The sequence below is a fragment of the Zosterops lateralis genome (assembly GCF_965231275.1).
Source record: "Zosterops lateralis genome assembly, chromosome: 28".
Lineage (NCBI taxonomy): Eukaryota > Metazoa > Chordata > Aves > Passeriformes > Zosteropidae > Zosterops > Zosterops lateralis.
In genome coordinates this window covers 1445191-1461779 of record NC_139788.1, presented here as the reverse complement: position 1 = coordinate 1461779, position 16589 = coordinate 1445191, and the positions used below count along the sequence as shown (strand labels likewise).

General features: G+C 62.2%; 1 protein-coding gene across 1 annotated transcript in view; it reads left to right on the top strand.

Moving 5' to 3' along the window:
* The window catches only part of FOXO6 (forkhead box O6), a 32950-nt gene extending 17478 nt beyond the window's left edge, over positions 1 to 15472 (top strand). Inside the window, exon 2 of the mRNA XM_083879263.1 lies at positions 12961 to 15472. Within this exon, the coding sequence (XP_083735389.1) occupies positions 12961 to 14370 (1410 nt within the window). The 3' untranslated portion in view covers positions 14371 to 15472. The remainder of the gene's footprint in view (positions 1 to 12960) is intronic.
* The last annotated feature ends 1117 nt before the right edge of the window (positions 15473 to 16589 follow it).

Sequence of the window (16589 nt, the reverse complement as noted above, 5' to 3'; positions counted from 1 at the left end):
TGGATGTTCCCAGGGGAAAAGGAGCCAAGGGATGCTGATGAGTGTCCAGCTGTCCTGGACTTTTCTTGGGGTAACTGGTCATGGCAGGAGGGCACTGGTGAGGTGGGTTAAACACCCCAGTACAGGCTGGAGTTGGTTTTGGTTGGGGTGTTTGCCTGCAGCTGATGATGCCCTTCATGCCACAAGCCCTTCCAGGGGTGAGTGTCCCCCATGCTCTGTCAACACCTTGTCCCACTCCAAGTGACATCCCAGTGCTCCCAGTGACATCCTGGGGGGACCAGACACCCCCCGAGCCCTGCAGGATCAGGGTTCAGACCCCTGGGCAGGGGAGGTTGGAGCCTCCCAGGACAGGCAGTTCCAAGTGCTCTCTCCAGCAGCGGCTGCAGAGCCAGGAAATTCCCCTGCTGAGGAGGCAGCTCAGCCCAGCCCTGCCCAGGGAATGTGTTTGGATGAAATTGGAGCCTGCAGGGCTGTGCCGGCCAGGATTCCCCCGTGGATCCTGTGCTGTGCCCCGTGTGCTGGGCTGGGAGCTGAGAGCAGGCAGGAGCTTCTCTGGGGTGGGTTTGGGGTCAGCCCATCCTGCACAGACCCCCTTGGGATCCAGGCACCCCACCCTGCTGTGCCCCCAGGGCAGGGGAATGTCCTGGGGGACCCCCTTTTCCCACCCATCAGTGGGGTGTGCTCACAGGGCTCAACCCCACAAGCATGAATGAGTTTGTTGGTGATATGAGGGGTCTGTGGGGTGATACCAGGGGTCTGTGGGGTGATGCCAGGGGTCTGTGGGGTATTACCAGGGGTCTGTGGGGTATTACCAGGGGTCTGTGTGGTGATGCCAGGGGTCTGTGGGGTATTACCAGGGGTCTGTGGGGTGATATCAGGGGTCTGTGGGGTATTACTAGGGGTCTGTGGGGTGATGTCAGGGGTCTGTGGGGTGATATTAGGGGTCTGTGGGGTGATGTCAGGGGTCTGTGGGGTCATGCCAGGGGTCTGTGGGTTATTACCCCCCAGGCCCTACACAGGAGCCACCCCAGCTGTGAGCTCCTCACCCCACCTGCCATGCCAGTGACCCCTGAGAGCATCCCAGGGGGTCCCCACGGTTGGGGAGACCCCCAGGGCACCCCAGGGTGCCATCACCCCCTCTGTGGGTGGGAAGGGTGGGTGTCTGCAGTGGCCTGGGGGGGACAACACTGACCACGGCAGGGCTGGCTCCTGCAGCACCGTGTCCCTCCCTGTCTCAGTGTCCAGTGTCTGCAGCAGTGCTGGGCTGAGGGGTGGGACTCAGCCTCCCTCCTTCCCACGGGGCTGCAGCTTCAGAAACATCCCCGGGGCTTTGTGGTGACCTTGCCCCACTTGTGTGACTTTGGCTGGGGGAGCTCTGAGATGTGCAGGGTGTGTGACATGATGGCTGAGGGGTCTCTGGACCCCTCCCAGTGTGTCAGTGCCCCTCCCAGCAGGGTCTGTGTGAGGCTGGGGGTGCACAGAGCACAGAGTGCACAGAGCACAGAGTTCTGGGCACAGAATGAGTGACACAAAAGGCTCAGCCCTGCTGGGAGCAGTCTCACCCCAGGGTCTGTGTGGGTGTGAGGCAGCTGAGCCTCTGTCAGTGAGGGCCCAGCAGGCAGAGGGACCCAGGGGACAGCACTAATCCTCAGAGGCTGCTCCAGGGTTTCTGGTGTCCCCCAGATCCCCGTGCTGCACCCTGAGTGCACTGACAGCACCTCCAGTGACATCCCCTTGTGGGGCAGGAGCTTTGGGCTGGCCCAGGCCAGGAGGGGCAGCAGCACCAGGCCACTGCCAGCTGTGTTTGTGGCCATGGTGACACCGGTGACAGCTCCTGCCACTGCCTCCTTGTCACTGTCCCTTGCCAGCTCCAGGTGGGGAGTGTTTGTCCCTCTGCCAAGGGGGTGATAATGGGGGTCTCCACTCCCTGCAGCAGCTGGATGGACCCTGCCTGTCCCTGCTCTGCTGGGGACATGATGGGGCTCCTGCCCTCATCCTTTTCCTCCATCCACAAAAAATCAATGTGAAAGTGGGAAATGGGGAGTTATGTGGGGTTTTCACAGAATTGTGGTATGTGGGGTTTTCACAGAATCGTGGTTTGGGTTGGAAGGGAACTCAAAGCCCATCCAGTCCCAGGGCAGGGACACCTTCCACTGTCCCAGGCTGCTCCAAGCCCTGTCCAGCCTGGCTTTGGACACTTCCAGAGATGGTTTGTAGGATTTTGGAGGGTTTCAGAGTGTGCTGGGATGGCAGGCTCTGGCTCCAGGGCTGGCTGGGGCTGGGGCTGTGCTGAGTGAGGAGGTGTGTGCTGCACTGGGCTGGGCTGTCAGCACTGAACAGCACCTTGGGGACAGCAGGGACAGCCCAGAGGTGCCATGGGCTTGACCAGATGGAGTCGACCCCACCATGGAGTGGAAACTCCTCCTTATTTTCAGAGATGTTTTTTAAATAGTGCTGCCTGCCACATCTCTGCACAGCAGGTCCCTGTGGTGAGGATTTTCTCCCTTAGAGGCATCACTGAACCCTCCCCTGCTCCACCCTCTGGGCCTGAAACCTCCAAACTGCTACAAGCAGTTGTTTGCTTGAGCAACTGGGATTTTCTTTTTTTTTTTTTTTTTTTTTTTTTTTTTGGAATAAAACTGTTCCATGAAGAATCTCTGAGCCAAGGGCATTTGGTGGTGGGGATGTCCTTTGCTGTCTTGGCCACCCCTCTTGTCCCCATCCCCCTTTAGGGCTCAGAGCCCTGAGTTATCCCAAGCCTTTGCCATCTGTGTTTGCTGGCGGTGGGATGAAATCTCTTGCAGGAAGAAATTCCTCCCTGGGAGGGTGGGGAGGCACAGGGTGCCCAGAGCAGCTGTGGCTGCCCCTGGCAGTGTCCCAGGCCAGGTTGGAGCAGCCTGGGACAGTGGAAGGTGTCCATGGCAGAGCTGACATGGGATGTGCTTTAAAGTCCCTTCCAACCCCAAACCATTCTGAGATTCTCTGGTTCTGTTTGAGAACCCAAAGGTATCTTTCCTTGCTCCTCATCTCCAGGAGCTGCCCTGAGGGCACGGGGAGCCTGTCCCTGCTCCAGCAGCCAGCACAGTCCTGTGGGACTCCTGGTGGGACACAGAGTGTGTCAGGGGGCTTGGCTTTGCCCCACGGCCCCTTGAAAACCCCCTGGCTGGAGGGCACAGCACAGAGAGACCCGGGGCACCCCTGGGGGGCTGCTCCCCATGGGTGGGGTGAGGATGTGGGGCAGGTGGGGAACCCCCAGAGCAGAGAGAGGTGCTGGGAACACGGGGAGGACATGGGGGAACACAGGAGGGAAAACGGGGAAACATGGGGGGAACACAAAGGGGACATGGGGGGAACACAGAGGCAACACAGGGGGGACACGGAGGGGACACAGGGGGGGCATAGGGGGAACATGGGGGGAAAATAGGGGGGAGACAAGGCGGAACATGGGGGGGACACGGGGAGGACATGGGGGAACACAGGAAGGAAAACAGGGGAACATGGGGTGAACATGGGGGAACAGGGGGAAAACAGGGGGAACACAGAGGAAACACGGGGAAAATGGGGACACAGGGAGAACACAAAGGGGACATGGGGGAACATGGGGGAGACACAGGAGGGGACATGGGGGGACACAGAGGGAACACGGAGGGGAAAATGAGGGGAACACGGAGGAACACAAGGGGGGACACAGGGGAACATGGGGGAACACAGGGGGAAAATGAGGGGGAAAATGAGGTGAACAAGGGGCAACACAGAGGGGACATGGGGGGACACAGAGGGGACACGGAGGGGACACAGGGGGAACATGAGGGAAACATGGGGAAACACAGAGGGGACACAGGGAGGACACAGGGAGGACACAGAGGGGGGAACACTCATGCCCCAGTGCGTGGCTCCCTGCCCAGCCCTCCCCACCCGGCTGGGAACAGCCCCAGCTCTGAGGCAGCTGCCAGGCTGGAAATCAGGACAGGCTGCATGGAACAGCCAGGGGAGGAGGAGGATGGGGCTGGGCTCTCCAGCTCAGCTCAGCTCAGCTCAGCTCAGCTCAGCTCGGGTGGGCTGCAGTGCTCAGTGTGTGCTCTGCCAGGATGGTGACACCAGGGTGACACGTCCCAGGCACCCAGAGGTGGTCACCACATAGCAGGGCTCAGTGCAGGCTCAGTCCTGCTGCTTTCCCCCTTCCTCCCACAGGCTGTGAGGAGCAGGTGGGTGGTTTCCTTGATGGCAACATCCAGCTCCTCTGCCTGCTGGGCTTGGAACTCCCCTCACGGGGGCTCAGCATCCTGCTTGAGGCACCTCCTGCATCCCTGGTGGCTGCTGGGTCTCCCTGGGATCTCTCAGCATGATTTGATGTGCTTTGCCTCGGGCTGGGAGCAGCTCTGGGTTCTCTCAGTGTGGGGACAGACAGGATTGACTAGGGGAACCCACTGTCCCCAGCCAGCCCCAGCCCCAGTGGCAGCAGCAGGGGAGGGGACAAGCCAGCAGGGAGATGGAAGTGGCACCCGAGGAAAAAAAAAAAGGGAGTGCGGCTGCTTTAATGATTTGGCTGCGGTGAGAACTTGGTGTGGAGGAAATTGAACCCAGGGGAAAAAATCCTGTAATTTCATGCAAAAATTACATGGCAGCTCCGGGTGATTTAGCGCAGCTATTTTGGTGGGCAGCTCTGGGGTGTCATTAGAGCGTTACAGGATAAGTGAGTGCTGGGGGAGAGGGTCTTCCCAAGGCATCTCACCTGGCCTCACCTGCTGCAGGGGGGTCTGGGAGTGATGAGGGTGGATTTGTCCCCAAAGGTGGGGGGCTGATGTCCCTTAGGTGGATGTGGGCACCTTGCAGAGCATCCCTGGCTGTGGTGGCACCAGCTGGGCTGCTGGGGCTGGAGCTGCTGCTGTGAAGGGAAGGGCAGAGTCTGACTCTGTGCTCCCCCTTTGCTCAGCACCCCCTGCCCCACAGTCCACCCTCAGCATCCCCCTGGGGCTGGCTGAGAGCTGGGTGGGGGCTGGCACACGTCCCCAGGGCAGTGCTGTGCCTGGTGGCAACTACAAGGTCCCTTGGCCAGCTGCCCAGGGCAGGTGGTGGCTCAGCTGCCTCCAGCTCTGAGGGTGAGCAGGTTCCCCATCTCTGTACCAGGGCCACAGAGATGGGGAATAACCAGCTCAGCTGGTCCCTAAACCCCTTCCCCTGGCAGCATTCCAGGGCAGGGATGCAGGACACCAGGGGGGCAGGCAGGAGGTGGGCAGGGTCCTGCAGGCTGGGACCCCATAGCCAAGGAGGATATGGGGCCACAGGGGTCCTGGCTGTTCCTGCAGGCAGGGACTCCATAGCCAGGGAGGCTGTGGGGCCAGGGAGGGTGTGGGGCCAGGGAGGATGTGGGGTCAGGGAGGGTGTGGGGCCAGGGAGAGTATGGGGCCAGCCCATCACTGGTGATGGGGGCCGTGCCCCTGGCAGGTTCCTGGTGCCAGAGTGAGCTGCACCTGGGTCCTGTGTGCTCACACCTCCATGGGGCTCCTGCCCCCTTGCAGGAAAGGCTGGGCTCTCCCCAAACACCCCTCAGTCCCTCAGGGGGGTCCCCAGCTCCCCAGCCCTGCCCCTGTCCCCAGAGGGGAGTGTGTTTCTGCTCGTTATCCACAGCCCTGCTCTGATCTAATGAGCCCTTTGGGGAGCACACGGGGCAGGAGGGGGTGCTGGGGGAATTGGCAGAGGTGTGGTTCTGCACAGGGGTGCACAGGGATGGATCACTGCCTTCCTCATCACCCCCAGGCTCCTCTCCTGCCCCTTCAGGGGTGGGCAGCACAGCCCCTGGGGGTGGTGGGGCAGGACAGGGCTTGGGGCAGATTGTGGGGTGATGGGACCTCTCCCAGCTGTGCCTCTGTCCTGAACCAGCTTGGGAGCTGCTGTGGCTGGGGGAGAGGGTGTCAGGACAGGTTTGGGGCTGTGCTGGCCCCATCAGGAGAAGCCCAAGGGGTGTCTGTGTGCAGGCTGTGGTAGCTGGACTGACCCTGCAGGTGTTCCCCCAGCACTGAAATCACTCAATACCAGTCCTGATTCTGTCTCCATCCATCCATCCATCCATCCATCCATCCATCCATCCATCCATCCATCCATCCATCCATCTCCTCTGGGGTGGCCCAGAGCTCTGGGAGCATTTGGACAAATGGTTGGGATTGTTGGGGTGTCTGTGCAGGGCCAGGAGCTGGACTCGATGATCTTGGTGGGTCCCTCCCAGCTTGGGAAATTCTGTGTTTCTCTGACCCATCCCCTGAGCCACCCCACTGGGACCTGGTGGCCGAGCTGGTGTGAGCCCCACTGAGCACTGAGAGGATGCTGGTGCTGTGTCTGTCCCCTCTGGGCCACAGGGAAAAGCCATTCCACAGGGATGGGCTCTGCAGGTGCTCCCTGGGCTCTCCCCAGGGCAGGGAGGATGCTCCTGGTGCTGAAGGGGACACGGAGTGACGGCAGCTGGCTAAAATAAAGTGGCTGCCATGGCAACAGCAACAGTCCCAGGGCTGGGAGAGGGATGCTGGGCCGTGTGTGCCACCCCTGCCACACACACACTGCCACTGTGGCACCAGCCTGGCCATGAGGAGTGTCCCCACCAGGCCAATGTGCCCTCTGCCACCTCCCTCTTGGCTGGGGGATGCGGGGGGTGTCACCCCTGGGTGCTGTTCCAAGCCTCCCACCCTCCAGGGTGTTCCCTTGGCACTCTGTGCCAGCCCAGGGGACAGGGAGGCTGAGCTGTGGGGGTGCCCTGGTGTCCCTGGGCAAGGAGCCAGAGCTGGGCACGGGGGCTGTGGGTGGTTTGATGGGTGTCAGTTGTGTCTTTGAGGAGTTTGGGAAATTATTGTGGTCACAAGGGAGGCACTGGGGAAAATGTGGGACAAGTGGACAGCAGGGGTAAGGGGCAGCTCCGTGCCAGGGGGTGCAGGGGGATGCACTGGGGCTACTCTGGGGGATGCATTAGAGGGTGCATTGGGGTTGCATTGGGGGCTGCACCAGGACTTCAGTGGGGTCAGACCTACTGAGAACCCCAAGATGTGTGGTGGGGCTGGGCCAGGACCATCTCAGGGCCAGGCAGGGAATGAGCATCACCCCAGGGGCCCATCCAGTTCCACAGCACCCACAGTGGTTCTGACACCAGCCTGGAGCCCTGGCAGCCACAGCCGGGCACTGTCTGGATTTGGGGCTGGGATTGGGCCCGGCAGAGGATCACGGCGGTGGTTTCCTACCCAGACCTTCTCTTCCAGGAGAGGCTGGTCTGGGAACGGCAGAAGGACGCGGGCAGGGGGTGGCACAGCCTGGCCCCTTGATGGGATCCCCATTCCCACATTCCAGTCCGGAGCCGGACACAGAGGCCAGGCTGGACCCCCTGCCCTGCCCCCGAGGAGGATGGGGGGACATTCAGGGAAATCTTCATCCCGCATCACTGCGACCCCACCATCCCCATGTGTCCCCGGGCTCCGCACACCCCTCGGGGGTGATTAGCGGTCCCTAATGAGCAGCGGGAGCTCGGAGGGGAAGGCGGGGATGCTCCGGCCGTGCCTCCCCGGGGCTCCTTCGCGTGTCAAGCACCTGCGCCGGGGCCGGGCCCCTCCGGCCTCTCTAATGGGCATTTGGTTCAATTAGCGGCGCGTCAGCCCCGCTCTGCTCAGCCGGAGCGCTGACCCGGATCGCGGCTGCCTCCGCTCGCCGAGACCCCCCGGGTGCCTCCCCCTGCCCCTGCCGTGCCCTTTCCGCGGGCACAGAGCGGCTCCGGCTCCCGGCAAGGACGTGCTGGGGATGGGGGGACAGGACAGACCCGGCTCCCCCCCCCCGGGGGGGATGTGGCAGGCGGGACTTGGGGCATCGGCTGCTGCTGGAGGGGCTGAGAGAGAGAGAGAGGGGTTGGGGAGGGTTGTGGGGCATTGTGGGGGGCTGGAGGGTTATGGGGTATTGCATGGGGCTGCAGGGTTATGGGGTGGTGCAGGGGGCTGGAGGGTTATGGGGTATTATAGGGCTGCAGGGTTATGGGAGACTGGGGGGGCTGCAGGGTTATGGGGTAGTGCAGGGGGCTGCAGGGTTATGGGGCACTGGAGGGGGCTGCAGGGTTATGGGGTATTATAGGGCTGCAGGGTTATGGGGTAGTGCAGGAGTCTGCAGGGTTATGGGGCATTTTGGGGGACTGGAGGGGCTTATGGGGCACTGCAGGGGCTGGGCAGCTTATGGGGCATTGCAGAGGGCTGGGTGGCGCACAGGGCATTGTGGGGGGCCTGGAGGATTATGGAGCATTGAAGGTTCTGGGTAGTTTATGGGGCACTGAGGGATTTAGGGGGCTTGTGGGGCAGCACTGCCACCTGTGCCAGCTGCCACCTGCCCTCCAGGCAGGGCTGGGCCCACCTGGGGTGGCCGTGCCAGGGCTGGGGCTCAGCCTCCAGCTGCTCCAGGGCAGGATGGGGACACCAGTGCAGGCAGCAGGGCTGCCCGTGCCCAGGGGATGGTGCCAGGAGGTGGCTGGTGCCCCCAACAGAGTCATTTTTGGGGTGAATATGATGTTTTTGGCAGTGTCACCATGTCACCACCCTCCCTGTCCACCCTCCCCAGGGATGAAGCCCCACCGAGGCTGTCGGCAGCCTCTGCCCTCCGGAATATTCCCTGCAGCAGCGGCAATTTTTTATGTGCAAGGAGTGAATAAGCATCAATTAACCCCTGGAGCTGTCCTTGCGCTGCTGGCAGAGCTCTCGTTAGCGGGCACTGTCCCTTGTCCCTTGTCCCTTGTCCCTGCAGCTTCCTCCTGTCAACGCTGCGAGAAATCCCCCAGCAGGTAACAACCACCAACGGCCCCGCAGCCTGGACAGACGGACAGACAGACAGACAGACAGGCTGTCAGGTGTGGGATGTGTGGGTTTGCTTGGAAAAACCTTGGCTGGGCAGACCAGACTGCTGGGGACAGCAGAGGGGTGCAGGGGATGTGACAGGGATGGGGACTTGGGCACCCCAAGGTGGGGATGAGACCCTGGGACCCCTGGCTGGGGTGGGCACAGGCAGCACTGCCCGTCTCGGGGGTCAGTGCCTGCCTGGGTGGCTCATTTGGGGGTCCCAGGCTCATTTGGGGGTCGGTACCGGCTTGGGTGGCTCATTTGGGGGTGCCAGGCTCATCCCGGGGGTCGGTACCCGCCTGGGTGGTTCATTTTGGGGGTCCCAGGCTCATTTGGGGGTCCCAGGCTCATCCTGGGGGTCTGTACCGGCCTGGGTGGCTCATTTGGGAGTCCCAGGCTCATTTGGGGGTGCCAGGCTCATCTCGGGGCTCGATGCTCATTTTGGGAGTCCAGCCCTCGGGGAATGGCTCCCGGCTCCCACCGCATCATTATCATCATCATCATCACCGCTGGCAGATGCCCATTGACAGTCAAGTCACTCTCCCGAACAATGGGTCCGGCTAATCCTTTTACAATGGGACTAATTGCTAATCAGACCGATTTCACACTGCCTGTTCCCCTGACAATGAGGCTCGCCGGAGGAGGGCTCCTGGAGGGGGGTGAGGGGCTCTGTGGGTGCCCACAGCCCCCCCTGAGCAGGACCAGCCCCCGCCAGACGGGCACCGGCCGTGGCATTGGGGTCTTCCAGCTTGGCAAAGCCTGCGGCAGCTGGTGGCTGGGGGCTGGCACGGGCTCAGCCTGGCCCTGCCCTGCTGCCAGCCAGGGCTCAACAGGGGGGTCCGGTGCACCTGCAGCCCTGGTGCCACCTCCAGAGCATCTCTGTGCCCTCGGCGGCGCTGCGGGGGAGTGCTGGGGTGGGTGTCACCCCTGGCACGGGTTGGGTGTCACCTCTGGCATGGGCTGGGGGTCCCCCATGGCACAGGCTGTGTGTGTCACCCCTGGCCTGGGCTGAGTGTCCCCCCTGTAATGGGCTGGGTGTCACTCTTGTATGGGCTGGGGGTCCCCCATGGCACAGGCTGAGTGTGTCCCCCCCCGGCATGAGCTGGGTGTCCTCCCTGGCATGGACTGGATGTCCCCCCTATCATGGGCTGGGTGTCACCTCTGGCACAGGCTGAGTGTCCCCCCTGTCATGGGCTGGGTGTCCCCCATGGCATGAGATGCTGTCACCCCTGGCAGGGGCTGAGTGTGTCCCCTTTGGCATGGGCTGGGTGTTCCACCTGTCATGGGCTGGGCATCACCCTTGTCATGGCACAGGCTGAGTGTGTCACCCCTGGCCTGGGCTGGGTGTCACTGCTGGCATGGACTGGGTGTCCCCCCTGGCTTGGGCTGGGTGGGAGTTGGGGACCCTTGCCCAGTGCTCTTTCGGGTTTGGGTTCCAGGGGCTGCAGGGCCGTGTGATGCCAGGTCACCATGAGGGGCTGGACAGGCAGAGGTGACAGGGATGACACGGGACAGAGGGAGGCACAGCCAGCCCTGCAGTGGCGCAGGTCGCTGTAAGAAGTGCTGCAGGGCAGTGAGCAGTGTCAGAGGCATCCTGGAGGCTCTGGGGCTGGCACCATCCTTTCCTGACCCCAGGCCAGCTGCTGTCACAGGGGCTGGCCAGCAATGCTGTGTCCCCAGCTGTGCATCCCTGCCCGGGGGCTGCAGGACTCTGCCTGCCCGGGGGCTGGGGGGCCCTGGGTGCCCGGGGGGCTGCCGGGGTGGCCGTGGCTGAGGCAGGTCCCTGCCTGGCTGCTGTTAATCAGCCCCTGGCCCACCCCAGCTCAGCCCCCTGCCCTGCTCTGTGCGCCCCGAGCCGCGGCCAGCCGAGCGTGTCGGGGTGCTAATGAGCAGAGAGCCGCCTGTGCTGCACCTTGCGCTTAATTGCTGCTGTCTTCTGGCTCTTAATGAAGCTGGGGCCGCGGGAAAAGCAGCAGCCTCGCCTTCTCTCCTCTCCTCTCCCTCGGGCAGCCTGACCCTGCCTCGGGGGGAGCCCTGTGCTCCCTCTGGGGTGGGGAGGGGGCTGTAGCAGAGGATGCTGAATTCACCCACATCCAGCTGTGCCATCCCCAAAGCTCAGCCCCTCTCCCCATGCAGCTCCAGCTCATGCAGCACAGGCTGCAGCATCCCCTGCCTCCTGTGCTGAGCTGACCCAGCAGTGCTGTGACCATGGGGGGGGGTCCCCACTCCTGCCAGGGGCCCAGCACTGACTGAGCATCCTTCAGCTTTGCCATCCTCATCCCTCCACTGCCTGTGGGTGCAGTGCAGTGCTGTGGGGCTGAGCTGGCACTGCACTGCACTGCCACTGTCACTGCTGGGACAGTGACAGCCTCGTGCTGTGCTCCTGTCCCTGCTGTGCTTGAACAGCGTCGTGGATGGGAGTTGGGATCATCCTGTGGCTTAAGGAGAGGTGCTGGAAAGGTCAGGGGGACTCTCCCTGCCAGGAGAGTCTGCTGGAAGTCTCGCTCTGCTCAAAGCATTGGTTGGGCAGCTGTGTCCCCACCACCCCCCAGGCCCCCTCCCCAGCCGTGCAGGAAGGGGTTAACGGCTGGCCCATACCTGCAGTTGCATTTTAAAGATGTGAAATTAAAGCCCGTAATTTATTCTCCCCACACACGAAGGAGCAATTAGTTCTAAACACGGCTTAATCAGTCAGTGCGAGATTGATTTCTGTAGACTTGGATTTGGTGGCTGCTGGCGAGGAGCCAGCCTGGGAGCAATCTCCAAATAAATGAAGTGCAGAGAAGTAAGCCATTACATAATATGATAGATGAGGCTGGAGCTCACTTGCCTCTTCATTAGTATTCCACTGTACACCACAACAGCACCAAACTTTCTCCCCCTGTACCGTGGGTTCCTCCCCCTCCTCGTCCTCCTGCCCCTCCTGTGGCTGGGAAGGGGTTGGGGAGGTGCCTCCTCTTTCCTGCAGCCCCTGGGCAGCCCTGAGCCTTTGGGCACAGCTGGGGAAAGCATCTCTGTGCTGCAGAGACCTCTGGGGCTCCTCCCTGGGCTCTGCATCTTGCCTTTTTCCTCTGGGGAAACTGAGGCACGGGGAGCTGGGGTGGCATCCCATGAGCTGCATGTCAGCAGGTGTCAGAGAATCCCAGACTGGTTTGGGTTGGGAGGGACATCAAAGCTCATCCCATCCCACCCCAGCCATGGCAGGGACACCTCTCACTGTCCCAGGGTGATCCAAACCTGGCCTTGGGCACTGCCAGGGATCCAGGGGCAGCCACAGCTGCTCTGGCAATTCCAGCCCAGGGAACAATTCCCAGTTCCCAATCTCCCATCCAGCCCTGCCCTGGGCACTGGGATCCATTCCCTGTGTCCTGTCCCTCCATCCCTTGTCCCCAGTCCCTCTGCAGCTCTCCTGGAGCTCACCAGAGCCACACGTGCAGGGGGCCACACCCTCTCCCTGTGGGCCCCCAGCTCTGCTCACAGGGGGTGACAGAATTTTGGGGACAAGGTCTCACATAGTGCCAACAGGTTGTTTTGGGCTGTGGTGGTGCTGACGTGCCCTGCACAGGGCTTGTGTTGGTGCTGAGGGTGGAGGGGAGCACATCCCTGATGCCGGACAGGGGAAGGGGCTTGGAGTCCACTCCAAAGGGTCAGTGCCCAAAGGGATTCCTGATGCCTTTTGGAGATCAGAGGGATCTCCACAGAGGAGCTGCCTGTGCTGGGAGGATCCTGTGGGATGTGCTGGGCTTGGGCTGGGAGGGATGGAGAAGCCCTGGGCCTGTGTGTGGTCCTGACCCCATCACTGCATTTGTTGCCTCTTCACCTTGTCCCTCTGCTGGCTCCTGCCAGGGACAGGTCCCTGGGACATGTGCTAAAGAGACTCCCTGACAGGAATTGTGCCAAACACAGAGCTGGAGGTACAGAAAGGGCCGTGACCCACGGGATGTGGGAGGGACCTGCCAGCTGAGCTCTCCCTGCCCCAAACCCTCCAGCTCAGACATCCCAGGGGATGGAGCCCAGATGTCCCACAGTGCTCCATGTGGGTGTCCCTTTCCTTTGGGGGGTGCCATCCCTGCTGCTGACCCTCCCCCATGTCCTTGCTGTCCCCCTGCAGAACTCCATCCGGCACAACCTGTCGCTGCACACCCGCTTCATCCGCGTGCAGAACGAGGGCACCGGCAAGAGCTCCTGGTGGATGCTGAACCCCGAGGGCGGCAAGACGGGCAAGACGCCGCGGCGGCGGGCGGTGTCCATGGACAACAACAGCAAGTTCCTGCGCATCAAGGGCAAGGCCAGCAAGAAGAAGCAGCTGCAGGTGACGCAGGAGAGCAGGGAGGACAGCCCCCAGCAGGCCAAGTGGTCGGAGAGCCCCGCGTCCCACGCCAGCGACGAGTACGACGCCTGGGCGGACTTCCGGACGCGGGCCAACTCCACGGCCAGCACGTTGAGCGGGCGCCTCTCGCCCATCATGGCCAACCACGAGCCAGACGAGCTGGAGGAGGATGACGGTACCCCCTCGTCCCCGCTGATGTACCCCAGCCCCTCCAGCACCATGTCTCCTTCGCTCAGCGCCCGCTGCTCCGTGGAGCTGCCCCGGCTGACCGACCTGACTGGCACCATCAGCCTGAATGAGAGCCTTGGGGAGAGCATGCTGGAGGACCTGCAGGATGGCTACAGCATGAGCCCCTCGCAGCAGCTCCCCCCGGCCGCCCTGAGGCAGCGGAGCTCCAGTTTCACCTTCAACTCCAAGTGCTCCAGCATGGGGGCCGCCTCCAACACCTACTGCGGGACCATCTACAGCCAGCCGGCCATGGGCCTCATGCGCCGCCTGCCCATGCAGACCATCCAGGAGAACAAGCAGGCCACCTTCTCTCCCGTCAGCTCCTACAGGAACGCCTCGCTGCAGGACCTGCTCTCCTCCATCTCCTACGCGCACAAGGAGAGCATGGTCCCGGGGGACCTGCCCCCGCTGCCGCAGGCCAGCCCCATGGTGCCGGCCCGTGGCCACAGACACAACCCGCTGCTGTGCGGGGCCGGGGAGCAGGGCCTGTCCTCCTACCCGCCCCACCCGGGCTCTCTCATGAAGAGCAACGCGTTGTACCACCCGTCACCAGCCGGTCACCACCCCGCGGTCAACACCAGTGCCTTAGCCAATCCTGTCAGCCTTATGAGCCTGCCCAGTGACTCGTGCAGCATGACGGCCGTGCCGCACCACGGGCACCTGCATTCCTACGCTAATAACCAAGGGGCACACATGAGCTTGCTGGATTCGCTGCAGGGCCCCTACCCGGGGGCCGTCCACCCCCCCGTGTTGGGCCAAGACAGGTTCCCAGCAGACCTGGACCTGGACATGTTCAACGGGAGCCTGGAGTGCGACGTGGAGTCAATCATCCTCAATGACTTTATGGACAGCGACGAGATGGACTTCAACTTCGACTCGGCCCTCCCGCCGCAGAACGGGCTCAACGTGCCCGCGCTGCCCGGGGGGCCCCAGCCCACGAACCAGAGCTGGGTGCCCGGGTGACGCCCGCCCCGGCACGGGCTCGCCACCGGGAAGCCACGAGGGGAACATTGAGACTAACTTTTATTTTTTTCCTTTCTCTTCTGCCTTTGTTTGTTAAGACGGGTGAGAGCCGTCGGTCTGAGCTTGAGGTCGAACGCGGAACGCAAACCCGAGGGTCAAATATTGAGAGGGGGGAGGATCCCCCCACCCAGCCCCACGTGTGCCTGGTGTGCAGGTCCTGCCAGCGTCCTCTGGAGGACACAGGGCAGGTGGGTGGGAGAGGCAGCCGGAGCCAGGCAGATCCAGGGGGGGAAGCAGGCAGGGAAAGCCTTTGCAGACGGTCCCAGTGCCCCGTGGCAATGGTGCCAGTTTGATTTGCCCTTGGGCTGGGTGACAGAGCGGTGATGGCTGGTAGTGTGGGGTTCCCCCGTCATGGGCATCCCCCCTGGGAAGGGATTCTCCTCTGAGCCACCTTGGGAAATGAGTCCTCTGGGTAGAAGTGTCAGGAGTGGGGACCCAACCCCAGGGCAACGGGGGGGAGTTCATGACCCCTCAGTCCTGGTGGAGATCAGAGCTCTCCACACCCCCAGGCCACCTCTGCTGCAGGTGTGTGGAGCAGGTGTGGCTCCAGGCAGGTTTTCTCACTGAGCAGCGAGGAGGGGGTGGTGATGGTGTGCAGTCAGCAGCTCTGGGAGCAGCATCTCAGCATCCCTGGGGCCTGAGGGGGCCAGGGAAGGCTGCAGCCCCTGCCTAGAGCAGGCTGGGCACGCTCCAGGGGGGTCCTGCTGGGAGTGAGGGTCCCCTGAGCTGGAGGCTCAGGGGCAGCTGGCAGGGGCGGGGAGGGGGGAGTATTTATTTGATTTCATGCACTCTTTTGCCATTGAGTTTTTGCGTTGGAAGGAAGAAAGGGTCGAGCTTAGGGAGAGGAGAGGGAGGCCACGGGCAGTGCTGGTGGCTGTGCCCCATCACAGGGCTCGTGGGGGGTGTTGGATGATGGGGTGAAAGTTGGGGGGCTGTGATATGGGTCACCCTCGAGGAGGGGAGGGATGTGGTGGCCAGGCAGCGTGGGGTCCATCCTGCTCCAAGCTTGGGTGACCCACATTGCTCAGGGAGGTGCCACAGGGCCCCCAGCCGGGGCTGTGGGGCTCCTGAGGGGGGGGTCAGTGCCACCATCCCAGTGTCTCACTGCCCGCCCTGGGGTGCCAGGAGAGTCGATCCAGGGAGCTGTCAGCAAGAGGGGTGCACCCACCTGCCAGGGGCTGGGGCTCCACGGGGATGGGGACATCATTCACACGTGGTCCTGCTGTGTGTCAGGACCCCAGACTGACCCCACTGCTGACCCCACCGACCAGGGATGTCCCAGCTATCCCACACAGCTGCCAGGAGCAGCAGGGTTTTGGAGGTTGGTGGGGAGCAGGAGAGAGGATGGAGGGGCTGGCAGGAGGTGCTGGGAGCTGCTGCTCCGTCCTGTGGTGTCTCTGCTCAGCCATTCTTCCTCTGACCCCCAGGCCCTGCTTGGCTTGCAGTGCACTGAACCAGCACATTTTCCCAGCCCAGCTCTTCCTTTCTTTCCCCAGCACCAGCTTCTCTGCCGTGGAGCAGGTGTTGGGTCCCAACCAACCACAGGGACAGTGTGGCTGCCCCAAGTCAGGCTGGAGGACCCTTTGGTGGCACCTCCTGCTCCTCCCCTGACCCCCAGGGCTGTGGCAGAGTGTGACAAGAGGAGCCCCATGTGCCACTGCTCACCTTCACCCCAGGGCACATGACAGGCACGGTCTCTAAAGAACATTCTTACAAGTTAATTAATTATGTTTACATTATTTGATCATGTACAGAATTTAATATATTCTATTATATATAATCTTTCTCGAATGCTTTTTTTTAAAAAAAAAGGATTATTCTTTGGTCAGGATCATTACGGCATTCCTTTTATACACCACCTCTCGTTTCAGGGCATCTTTCAAACCCTTGGAAACCGATTTTGCAAAAATGGCTATTTAACCCCCCCCCCGACCCCTCCAGTTCTGCACGTTGGGTGTGAGGGACCCAGAGGCAGGAGGAAATGGGGGATCTCTGCCCCTCAGGAATGGGATAAAGGGATTCCTGGCTCTTCCAGGCATCTCCAGACACAGATCCAGCAGCACACCATTCGGAGATGGGATTCTGTCCCACAGCCCCTCTCGGTGTCACAGACAGTGTCCCCCTAGTGCCACCCCCAGCCCGCCCTGCCGCCCCCATGG